A 13,315-nucleotide genomic window follows, 5' to 3' on the forward strand; every position below is an offset into this window, starting at 1 on the left:
CTACTGCCAACTGTGTCTCGTGGTCCGATAAAGCGGAAGACCCAGTCGCTTTCTAATGCAGCTACGCCCAAGAGGCCTAGCATTACTCATATTTTGACTGTTAAGAATCATGATTTCAACTTATAATCTCATTTTTGTCTTTTCAAAACATTAAAGTGACTTTAAATGCCATGTTTGAACCTTTTCAGCTAATATGTTAGATTTTTCATCTCAGATTTTGAGCCTTTAAACTTATTATTTAGACCTTTTCAATCTCAAAGTTCTTTATCATCAGTGCTAAGCCCCCCCTCTCTGTTCATTGTGCTGCTGAAATTCTTAATCTCAGTGAGGTTTTCCTGGTTAAATAAACTCAAAAGAATAACTAAATAAATTAATTTATGTTGCTGTAGATTTCATTGTACTTGTGTAAGGGAAAAAGTTTGTAGCATAACTTCAGACAACTTCTGCTTTAGGAGCTTTTTTTTGTGCTCATGAATTAGAAATGGTTCAGAATATGACTTAGATAATATATAAAAAGACTACAAATATTCATTAATGACTTTTGGTGTCCTTTTTTTTTTTTTTTTTTTTTTTTTACAGCTGACCCAATTTACATGGCTATAGATGGAGATGCTGTCCTCAAACCACCCCCCATGGATTCTCCTATCAAAAACATAGAGTGGAAACACAATGAGGATATTGCAGCAGATTGGCATGGAAACGATTTTGAGTGTTTTGGCCAGTTTAAAGGTAAATTTACTTATAAATGTACCTAAATATGTTTATTTACACTTGAAAACAAAAGCACCTTTATCCAAATTCGACTATATGGTTTGTCAAATAAAAGACATTTGAAGGTATTTTATAGTGACTTTAATATGGTCGTTTAAAAAACAAGAACAGGTTGCTGGACTTAGTCAATATGTGCTGCAAAATAAGCACTACTCTGAATGAGCTGTTTAAATGATACAAAGCCAGAACTTTTAAAAAGGCCCAGTTGATCCTGGATGAACCAAACCTTTTTCAAGGAGGTTTCGCTGTTCCTGTCTGACCCCAGATATGTCCCTCTCACATAAAGAACCTCCAAATGAACTATTTTCTTCTTTTATGAACGGTTTGTTTGGAGCAAAAGCAATTTGACTTCCCAGGGGCACAATTATGATATCTGTGATCTTTTATACTTCTTTGTGCTTTTTGCATTGGTTTGAGTGTTTTTCTAGGGGAGAAAACTTTTAAGGTGAGAGAGTTAAAGATTGCGGTTTAAGTTTATTGTAAGATATAGATTGATGTGGGGCTTTCACATGTTTTCAGTGTAAACAAGATGTTTTATCAGGTGTCAGCTATAGACGATGCCAGGGGCATTATGTTTTTGTGTTGTTGTCAGTCCTTCCTGGACCTTCTTGTGAATGTAATACTTCTAGAATACTTTTTTTTTTTTTAGACATTGCACAAAATCCGCTCTAACTCATGGATGAGCTGGTTACATTTTGAGGGTCAGGGTTATTGGGCCTCATGGTCATCGTTAGCTTTGTTTAGTTTATTTTAATCAAGTTTATATGTCTCTGGGATAATATTTGAAATAACATTAGTCTCTCAAGAAGACAGAGATGCTTTGTATCATATACACTAGCCATTTCATTAGCCATCCCTGGGCAGATAAATAGTAACAATAAAACAGATCAAATCAGTCATCTACAAGCATGTGCACACACACACACACACACACCCACACACACCCCCACACACACACACACACACACACACACAGAGCCACATTAATACTTTTCATGAGAGTAGAGAAAAAAATAACTTGCATATTTCTGTTTTTGAGCAGTTATCAAAATCTAAAATAATGCTGACAAGACTGGTCCCTTAAAATCGACTTTTTTACTTCTGGTGAGACAGTGTGGAAGTCTGCAAGTTTCAGATGTGTTGGAGGATTATTACACTATTATGTCTTTAAAAGAAAGCGCAGATTGTACAAAGTCTTAGCCACACGGATGGACACTGAAGTCTCTGTTTTAAAAATGTCTACATCACATTACCACAGAAACCACCCAGCTTTTCTTCTTAGCTCACCACTACACCACAGAAACAGAATACAAGGTAACCATGACTGGAATCCATTAATATCCACTTCAGTTCAGTTATTACAGTCATTTTATGGAAACTTGAAGTAAAGGGATTACTTGAAGTGTATTTTCAAAAACTGTTTAGACTGTAAATTCTGTCAGCACTCAAATATAAAATAATAAATATAAGAATACCTTTAAAGAGCATTTTACCCCTGATGTGGACTGAACAAATAGATTAACCCAAGGATTATGAGGCATTAGGTTTTTTACCTGTTTTAAATTTTCTCTCCTGTTTTGTGTCACATGTCAACATGTCTGTTTATGATTTTAGGTCGTTGTGAGGTGAACAATAATACTGGAGTACTGACCATCAAAGGACTGAAACTGACAGACAGCGGAAACTACACACCAGAAATTAACGGCAGAGTCTTAATCAAGATTGATCTCTCAGCTATCTGTAAGCAGAGAATTTTAAATGAAGTTTAACCACCAGGTTATTTTGCTTTTTGCCTCAAGTTCCCAAAAGTACCCTGTGTTTTTTCTCTTTCAGCTCATATAGCTAAACCTTCTGTAAAAACCTCCTGTAACACTGAGATGACTAACTGTCAACTGACCTGTGAAGGCAACAATACAAATGCCAAACCAGTCGTCTATAAGTGGTTTGTAGATGGCAGGGATGGACCTTCACACGACAATTTGATTATAACAAAGGTATGAAAACTATAAACTTTTACCTCAGCCTGAGCAGATGAATTTGAACACTTTAAACCCACAATTAACTAGAAAAACACTCAGAGAGCGCAGACCTCCACCATTAGCCCTACCTCCCAATAGTGAAGAATCCTTTAAAAACATTCCTGGAGCCAGACGGTGATCCGGATCACTCCCAAAATCTAATTTGCCAATTACTCCCTCCCCGGTGGGGTGGAGACACGGTGAGGCAAAGCATTGGCTTCGCTACGTGTGAAAGTCATGGCAGAGGGTGAATATTCCTCTTTTCCTCCCAGCATTGTGAGTATTCTTGCTCCAATTTTGCTGTCTTTCTCTCTGTTACACTCTGACTCGTCTCCTCGACGTCTTTCAAACTCTTTAAACTCCAAAACTTTGGATAAGTTACTCATGTCCACCAGCTCCTGGTGTAAAGTGGTAACAGCGCAGACCTATCTCCCAATAGTACAGAATCCTTTAAAAAAATTTCTGGATCCAGACGGTGATCCAGATCAGTCCCAAAATCGAATCAGTTCTTCCTTTTGCCATTTCTGACATTTCCTGAAATTTTCATGAAAATCCATCCATGACTTTTTGAGTTATGTTGCTAACAAACCAACCAACAAACAAACAAACAAACCCACCTGATCACATAAACCTCCTTGGTGGATGTTATGATAATTCTGAACCATATTGTGTCATCCCTTGTTTTCATAGTCTGTTTTCTTTATTATCTCGCCCTCAATGTTTAGGTTACAAAGGAGAACAGTTTCAGATGTTTGGTGATGAACCCAGTCAGCAATGAAACCAGTGAAAGCGTCACAAACCCCTTCATTAAACAAAGTTTGTATATTTTACCTTTTCAAATATTTCACATATACAAGGCTACATTTATCAGATAGAAACATTAGCTTACATCATTTGAGTAGATCATCTGTTTTGTATTATAATTTATCCATTTTTGTAAACTGAAGATCATTCATGATAAATGCAGGTCTACAGAGACATTCCAGAACATAACTTAATACCAGTTCTGCCCTCGTCGTTGACTTAGTATCTAGACCTTTGCCATCATTTCCAGATCTCTCACTGTGTTCACATATGCTGTTTGTTTATATTTAATCAACTTAACAGTGTATTTAAGAAATTACTGATGACATTTGGTGCCTTTTTTATGGCTGTCCTAGTTTACGGAGCTAAAGGTGAAGATGTGATCCTCAGACCACCCCCCATGAATGATACTATCCAAAGAATAGAGTGGAAACACAATGAAAATATTGCAGCAGGGTGGTATGGAGATGAGTTTGAGTGCCTTGGCCAATTTGAAGGTAAATTCACTCACTGATGTACTTATATATATTTATTCAGCTTGAAAATACAAGAAGCACCTTGATCAAAATCATAGTTTTTGATATGTTAACAGAGAAACAAACTTCAAGGTATTAGAATAAATCAGCCACTGATTTGTTTTGAAGTAAATGACCAGTGACTTTATCATGGCCTTTAATTTGCTTTTACCATCGATCTGAATGTTTTAACGGGTAAGAAAGAGAGTTAAAGGTTTTGATTTCAGTTCATTCTAGGATGTAAATGTGGGTGCTCCTTTCACATGTTTTCAGGTATAATACTTCTGTGTCAGCAAAAGTCAAGACAGGACTTATTGTGTTTTGGGTTGTCTTTCTGCCCTGGCCTGAACCAATGGATAAATCCCATGCTTGTTCTAGTCTGACTTGTTTTATAGTATGTTTTTTGAGTGCTTTAAGCTCCTGTTTTGGTTTTTCTTTTTTCCCATTTCTCCCTGTTTTACATTTTTCCTGCTGCCTGCTGTCACATGTCACCATGTCTGTTCATGATTTTAGGATGTTGTGAGGTGGACACTGATTCTGGAGAACTGACCATCAAAAAACTTAACCTGAACGACAGCGGCATCTACACACCAGAGATTAACGGCAGAGACTCCAGCAAGACTCATCTCTCTGTTATCTGTGAGCGGTGATTTTTTAAAATAAAGTTTAACCACCAGATCATTTTGGAAATTCTTTTGATCTCAGGTCCCCTAAAGTACCCCATATCTTTGGTCTTTCTTTTGTCAGCTCGTGTAGCTAAACCCTCTGTAGAAACATCCTGTGACACTGAGATGACCAGCTGTCTCCTGACCTGTGAAGGCAACACTGCAGAGGCTGAACCAATCACTTACATGTGGTTTAAAGATGACAAGGATGGACCTTCAGACAAAGTGTTGATTATAACAAAGGTATGAAAAGCTGACAACATTTCAACACTTTAAATTCATGGTTAATGATCTTTCTTTACCATATTGTGTCATCCTCAGTGCTAGTGAGCTTTTTTTCTTAATCTGTTTTCATGATTTTCTTTCTTTGAATGTTTAGGATAAAAAGGAGAACAGTTTCAGATGTTTGATGATGAACCCAGTCAGCAATGAAACCAGTGAAAGCATCACAAACCCCTTCCTTAAACGTGAGTAGTTCCACTGAAAAACATCCGCATAATAAATGCACATTTTTTTAATCTTAATACACAACATTGCATATATACAGTACTACATCATGAAACAAAAGCATTAGCCAACATCATTCAGTTACATTTACCCTTCTGTTTTATCCATTGTTTTTATAGAAAAACAGGACTGGCTGGCTTCCATCCTTGTGCCAGTATTGGTTGTGGTCATTGGAGTTGCTGCATATTTCATCTACAGATGCATCAGGAGTAAGAAGCCAAAATTCGTTGTGTGGATTAAGATATTCAGTGATAATGAGTTCTTTCAGTAGTTTTCCTTTAACAAATTTATAAGTGATAATATTTGATTTTAAACAAAAAGTCAAAATTACAATTACCACTGTCACTATCAAATATAAAACAATGCTAAAGCATGGTTAGTGACTGATAATGATCACATCATTAATGACGGATTTACTGCATACTTTTCCTTCTCTTATTAACAGGAAGAAACAGAAGACCAAATAACACTAAGTTACGAAATGCTGTATTAAACATGTGAAAAGTTCTTAACTGAAGTCTATTTAAATTAATTAAATATTTATTCATTTTCATAAAATGCAAAACGAAACATTTTCAAGCCAAATATGTAGTCTGCTCAAAGTATTCAGCAAAACCAATATAGTATCCATAAACAGACAAAAACTCAGTTGTACCAAATGATTTTTTTTTTCTAATTAAGCAGGAATTTTAGAGTTGTTTTGTTGTTTCTTTAATAGTTTTGCTCTACCAAATTTTTGGTCCAAATATTTAATTTTACACAGAGAAAATCCTTTTTGAATACAGTCAGTAATGAGATGAAAGTTTATTAAGAGGTCTGGGTTTGTTCTGCAGTCAGGATCCATCTTTGGTGGCACTCTGCTACAGCATGATAAATGTTGAATAATGATCACATCATGAATGACTGATTTACAACATGCTTTTCTTTATCTACACAGGAGGAGATGTAGAAAGAGAAGAGGGTAAGAAACTAAATGTTCTCTTTAACATGAGAAAAGTTGAACTTGTTTAAATAAACCACACTTGAATAATATCAACATTAAAAAATTAGTATATTTTTTAACATGCAAACATGTCTGTATTCACTGTTTTTAAGTATTAAATTCCAAATCTGTAGCCCACTTTAAGTTTTCACCACATGCAATACAGTATACATAGAGAAGGGCGATATGGAACAAAATATAAGATTTTTTTTAAGGCTAGATAACAAATTTCATTTTTCTCTATTTTTCCTTCTATTTTATGACAAAGTCTTAAGATAATGACCAGAAAAAAAAGATGATTCATACCCCATATAATTTTAACATGCATAAATGTTATTTTTACAAGTCAAGCATTTTAAGTCTTCATTCTCTTCTGCAAAAACCTGTTGGCCAATGTATGACGAGATTAGAATTTGCCATTTCATTGTTGCCACTATCACCATCATCATCAATTTCTACATTTTCTGCACAACTTAGAAAATATGATTTATGTGTCCTCCTTTGTGTTTTTAGATCTGTTCAAGTGTTTATGTGGCAAATTTGAACACAGTGACTTTAAGCTGAAAGCATGTGGACTGCAAACAGAATTCTGTAGCTGTAGCTTTGCACAAGTAGCCTGAGCATACACATTTTTATATGACAGCCTTGTTTACAGACTGGCTAAATAAGCAAATTAACATAACCCAGAAGATGTTTGATATCTGAGACACATGGTTATACAGTAAATAATGACCCTGTTCTATTTTAATTTTAATACATTTATTTTGCATATTCATGGTTTAGGAAGCCCCAATACAGTTTCGTATAGGTCAGACAGAAATCTTTTAAGGACTAAATCTTAAGTTTCAGTTTCATCTGCAGCCGTGAATCACCGCTGTGCTGGGAAGCTGAAGGGAAGAAGGAATGAAGAGCTAGAAGAATAAAAAAACAGATTCTACAATAAAACAACTTTAGCAGCTCATCTATTTCTTCACGATCTGAAATCATCTGAGTGCCCACCCCTTATACTTATATAATAATTAATTTTTAATTTTTTTTTTTTTCATAATATCATAATTGTAGAGCCACTTTATTTAGCTACCTTCTTCTTTGCTATAAACGTAATATGTTGTAAAATGTGCTATAAATAAAGTGGACTTGATATAAAAACCATGGCCACAATAAAAATAGTTGGAAACATAGATTTATGAGATATGTTCAAAGTTATCATTTTGTTTTCCAACTAGTTTTTTTAGGTGATGGTGTTTGACTACAGTAGTTATAAACAACAGGATTTATTTATAATATATATTTTTTTACTTGTAGGGACTGAAGAAGAGATGAGACGACTAAAGACATCTCCTGATGCTGAAGGTAATGAATTGCTATTTAACCTATTCTGAAAAATGTTTAAACTATGATAAAACTTATTTGATTTAGAACAAAATCATTCACCAGTTATCTTACAATGGATTTTTTTCTACCAGTTGTTTCAGGACAACCCAAAGACAACCAACATCTCAGCAATGGAGCTGGTGAGTACAATGTTATTAAACCAAACATAAAAACATGTTCAAAATAGTTAAAGAAGGAAGACTGATAGTAAAAAATCCTTGTTTCACATCTAAGCCAAATGTGTTTTAGTTACTGATCTATTTTCTGTATCATTACTATTTATTTATTTATTTTCAATCACTTTCCTCAGTTGCTTCAGCAACCCAGGGAACCAGCCACCCAGTAATACAAAATGCCCATGGTAGAGCTCGTAAGTAAAATCCCGACCATGAGAGTTTAACCCAGTTGAGAAAAAAAAACATGGAAGAGTTTCCTGTTCTGGGAAACGTCTTAATTTACCCAAGTTCAGTACATCATTTAAGGCACTTCTACTCAAATGTGTCAGCTCCTCTTAATCTAAGAAGGAAATGCCATTTTCTGTATTTATTTTTAAAGTTATTTACTACTTTAAGTTTGAGCACTCTGCTATTTATTGATACCTACATTGGAGGTGTATCTCAGAGGCCTAAAGGTAACAGAAAGTAACACCTGAGTCATCTCAAGGTGCTCACAGAGGGAAACATGTGAAGACTGCTGGACAGAAAGAGGCCTTTGACTGTACATAAGCATTGATCTGAGAGCAAACAAAAGCCTTGGTGTCTGTGTAGCTATGCATATGAAAGAATCTTTATTTATTTATATCAGGTCAAAATATGCTCATCAGACATGAATCTAATGGAAATCTACCCAAAGATGCATTCAAGAGAACTCTTTCTGTTTTAAACATCTCATTCAGCTGAAAGTCATCAGTAAACATGGTTTACTAGTGGTATCGTTTGCACATTCAGTGACTCTGTTGCACTTAAGACGCTGCTATGAAAACTACTGTTTTACACTTGATTGAAATGATTATCAGGTAACTGACATTTCAAGCTTTTCTTGTACAAAATGTGCACCACACTGACCCTGTGGACAAGAATATTTATTTATGTAACTTCAGTACTGTATCCTCAAAGTTGTTTTTTATTTCTTTCATTATGATCAAAATAATTTTATACCTGAAGATATCTGGAAAAATATACTTTTTCAAGACCATGTTTTCTCTTTTAATACTCAAATCTCTAAATTGACCTTTTTCTGTCAAAGACAGGAATGTTGTAATATCATTTGTGATCCATGACTTAAAGCCATGATCCGTTTTGTTAAAATCAGTATACACCACTGGATTGCTTATATTTAGTTTATTCTCTTACTATTTTCCAGCTTGTTAACTAGATTTTAACCCAGGGATTCTACACAGTATCTTAAACTTTTCCTAGATTTTTAAAAGCCAACACCGCTGGAGTTTTCTTCATACTGGAGAGTTTAATGTTTCTCCATCTAGCTTGAAATGTTGGGGTCCAAATATTTATTGTAAGGATTGTTTTTATTGTCTGTAAGTTTGTCAGTTAGTTAGTTAGTCAGCTAACTATTTCGAACATCCAGTAAAAGACATTTAGCTTTTGACATTCAGGCTGGGGTGGGACAGACATCATGGCTTCAGGTGTTAAAGGTGTATTAAAATTCTTACTTGTTATTGTGTTGTTTTTATTTAATAGAGACTGAGTCAGAGACTCCAGAAACTTCCAACCAGAGCCCAGAAGAAGCTGCAGTCTCTGACACTGACCAGGAAAGTGGTGAGTTCAGCCATATGTTAGCCAAAAGAATTAAACATGGTCACTATATTATCTTAGAAATCAATGTACTTTTATGTTTTGTCAATTAATAGAGCTCACATCTGTAGAGGTTCATAACCCGCCAGCCTCTGGATGTCTGCATACCAACAAGGACTCTGGTAAGACCAAAGAATAATGTTTTGTCTTTGGTGTGTTGCAGTTGATTCATTTTTTACCCAAATCACAAGTAAAAACCCCAAGAATTAGTTTGAAAATAATCATGACTTTCTAATTCCTGTTTCCAACTCTATCTATTGTCCTCCTCTCTAAATATAATGGCATAAAAAGCCCCAAAAATAAATCTTAGAAATAATCGGCTCAGAAAGTACCAAAGGAAGATGTATAAAACAAAGAAACTTTATCACTTTGTTAGGTTTTTATTGTGGTTTGAACTGCATTTAAACAAACATCATTTTGGACACCTTTGTTCTGTATTGTTTTGTTTTTTTCACATCATTCTTTACTTTGTCATTTAACAGAGAAATCTGCTCTGTCAGACAAACTGGAAACCAACTGTGAGCCATCAGCTGATGAACAGAGAGCAGATGATGGAGGAGATGTTGACTAATCGTGGGCATACTCATCTTCTGTTTGTTAAAACCTTAAAAACTGGGATGTAGACAACCTTCTCTATTTGTAGATTGTTACACCCACTATGGGACCAAGTGTTACTTGACGGTAGTGAGAAAACTTGAACTTTTTACACAGTAAATGGGATGAGACTTTTTTTTAGCTGAAACTTCAAACAGTTTTTTTTTTTTTTTTTTTTTTTTTTACTTAGACACAAACTTCTTCCTTTAGGATCAGAAACAAGCCTTTTAAGAAGTGCCTTCTTTCTAAACTTGAGCTAAACAAAACACTTCAAAGTTTTTATATTTTTTACATTTTAATTTGTAGGAAAAATTTGGATTTGGATCCCATTTAAATTCTATGCAACTGTCTTATATTCCTTCAGGGTTTTAGATTATATATTTTTATGGAATCAAATCTGTGCTGCTACTTTTGATGCCAAAACTTGAAGTTCTGGGAGAATTTTTATAAAATTCCTAATAATAGTGATTAGCCATTGCGGTGCTATAAATCCTGAAATCTGAGCTGGACCAAAGTATAGAGATTATTTTTGTAAGTTTACATTTCCTTACATTCTTCCAGTTGTGACCACACACACAATTTTGTGGATTTTTTTTAATCTGACCATTTACTCCATATGAACTATCTTTTTATTTTACACAGGTTAAAGTGACTGTTCCAACACTTGAATGGTGCAAAAGAACTCTGAAATCTTGTGACGTCTTCAAACTTGAATGGTTGTCAGGTGCTAATTACTGTAAAATCTGGTATATGAGACACTATTTTATTCATCTTAAACACTGTCTGACTCCTTTCTAAAGTGCTGAGACATGCCTTTCTCCTCATCATTGTCCTGGTTTCAGCAGTTCCTTTTGCACCAAAGCCAGTCATTTAAGTCACTTGTAGATTACAAAGTTTATTTAGATATTTCATGTATAACTGCAGCTTTATTTTTCTACTAGAATTCAGAAAACTAGGCAAAAATATCCATAATATCGTTTCCCTCCAATAATTTTATTTAACTTTTCATGGCATTTTCCAGTGTTGTTCTTGCGTTTTTTTAATGCAAAAAAGACAAGGATTTCTGAGATGATAGGAATGTTTTTACTTTTTAGACTGAGAACATGTTTACCTGTTTACATACCAAAGAGAAGAAAAACATAGCTTTAAATAAATTGCTTAAAAAGGGACTGTTCCTCAACCTAAATAAAAAAAAATCATGATAGTTGTCGATCAAGTTAAAACAAACAAACAAAAAAAAACCAGAAAAGCAAGCATATGCCCTTTAAAAGTGCACTTTAAATCCTTTGCTGTAGTTCCTCTTGTTGCCTCTGGGGGGCCTCATACAGCTGCTGTGTTCAGTCATAAAATGAAGTCTACTGGAGGATGAATGTTTCTGATGTTTTATCCTTAAATTATCTCAGTGTGTATATAATAAGCTTAAGTGCAATTTTAGTGAAGAGACTAAAATAGAAGAAATGATAAAGAACAGATGAAGAAGAGGGTTATTAAATATTTTAACATCAGTAAAATATCTATGAATGATGTGTCATTGTTCCTGGAAGTCTGTAATGGGATTCAATGATGAACCGTTGTTCTGTTAAGTTTTTATAGACTTTGTTTTAACTTGCTTTTATTTTCAGTTGCAATGCTATTTTTGCATATAAGTCAGTATTCTGTACATGCATTAGTTTGTAGGATTTTTGCTTGTTTGTAAAATGTTGTACTCGTTTAAGCTTCCTGTATCCCAAATCTAAACTGCACACTATTTATATACAGTATTCGCTAAATAATCACCTGAACAGCATTAAGCTCTAAAAATTAAGCTGTAAAACACACATAGCCACTTTAAACCAACACTGGAAATGCTAGACGTCCAAGTTTAGAAAACAGCAACCTGATTAATTGAAGAATTCATTGATGTTTGCTTTCAGATCTTTCTGGAGCTTTTTCAGCTCCTGCATCATCTATAAAACTACTGAATATGAAATAATATGAATGTTATGAAGATGAATGTCATATATGGATGTGCAACTCAACGATACATAGAAATGATTACTCTGGTACTCCATACACTTGTTTTTCTGCAGTATTGTGAGACACACAATTCACCCACATAGAAGTGACTCCAAAATAGTCTGCCATGGATTTGGGTCTCAGGAGAGTTACCTCATGACCTAAATGTATAAAACATCTCATTAGTTCATGTAAATCTATGAATCATTTCCAAACATGGACAGAAGACTGAATCCAGAAGCACAGAGAGTGAGTGTGTAGGTTCAGGTAGTCACTGAGATTATAACAGCACAGAAGTGACACTGATGTACTGTGAATCCTCTGCCATACAGTATGTTCACTCTAGTGAATGTTGGAAATAACTGAATCTAGTCATTATTTTTTTCAAAGAGACTTTTATTGTGATGCATCAAATACTAAACAGTTGGATGTTTTTATGTACGATTAAAGATGTGACTCTAACGAAAAATGACCCACACATGTGTGAAAACTGTGTGGATGTTTATGGTGAAAACAATAAACAACGAAATCAAAAGAGAAAATGTGTCTTATTTTTTAGTTTTTTCATTACTGTTTTGTTTTTGAAATGTTACAACTTTTATAATTTGAGGACTTTATTTTGCTGAGATGGAAAAGCTAAGATGTATGTCTGCTTTTGAGTCAATCATTAGGACAAAATTTAGTTGAAGTAAATAAACACATACTTGGCACTGATAATGTCCTTTGGATTTTTCTCTATACTGTAAAGTTAGATTAAGACATTCCCCAAAGGACTGATCTGAGTAAGGAAGATTTCTGTTGCTGTTATCTACAGAGATAAGCTGTCATTCTGAGATGGTAGTTTTCATTTTAGAGATTATCAACAAAAAGTCTCTGTGTAGATTTATTTTGAGAGAAGTTAGAGAGGTTATTAATAATATGGCACAATCATTGAAATTCTGTCATTTTGAAATACCAAGTCATTCTTATGATACATTTAGAGTTGTTCAACTATTTAAAGGTATCAAGCCAATACTAATAGACAAGTCATTTGTATATATGATGTATTTAGCTGTTTAGTCCATATCCAGTCAATACATTGTGATTTCAGTCATAAAGTCATTACTTCAAGATGCTACATATTTATTTGAGGTATTAGGTGTTTATTAAGACTATTTCTTGTATTATTTTAATGTATTCAGTCATAATTTTGAAACCATTTGCCGATAATTAGAGAGCAGGCGCTTATATTGACATACTGTGTAATCAGGGGTGGAAAGTAACTAACTACCTTTACTCT

General features: G+C 34.3%; 1 protein-coding gene across 1 annotated transcript in view; it reads left to right on the forward strand.

Moving 5' to 3' along the window:
• The window catches only part of LOC121506194, a 177,463-nt gene that overhangs the window by 9,397 nt on the left and 154,751 nt on the right, over positions 1 to 13,315 (forward strand). The window contains exons 2-7 of the mRNA XM_041781876.1: positions 580 to 729; positions 2,386 to 2,511; positions 2,605 to 2,765; positions 3,515 to 3,605; positions 3,950 to 4,090; positions 4,622 to 4,747. Of these exons, the coding sequence (XP_041637810.1) occupies positions 580 to 729; positions 2,386 to 2,511; positions 2,605 to 2,765; positions 3,515 to 3,605; positions 3,950 to 4,090; positions 4,622 to 4,747 (795 nt within the window). The remainder of the gene's footprint in view (positions 1 to 579; positions 730 to 2,385; positions 2,512 to 2,604; positions 2,766 to 3,514; positions 3,606 to 3,949; positions 4,091 to 4,621; positions 4,748 to 13,315) is intronic.

The sequence above is a fragment of the Cheilinus undulatus genome, linkage group 24, assembly GCF_018320785.1.
Source record: "Cheilinus undulatus linkage group 24, ASM1832078v1, whole genome shotgun sequence".
Lineage (NCBI taxonomy): Eukaryota > Metazoa > Chordata > Actinopteri > Labriformes > Labridae > Cheilinus > Cheilinus undulatus.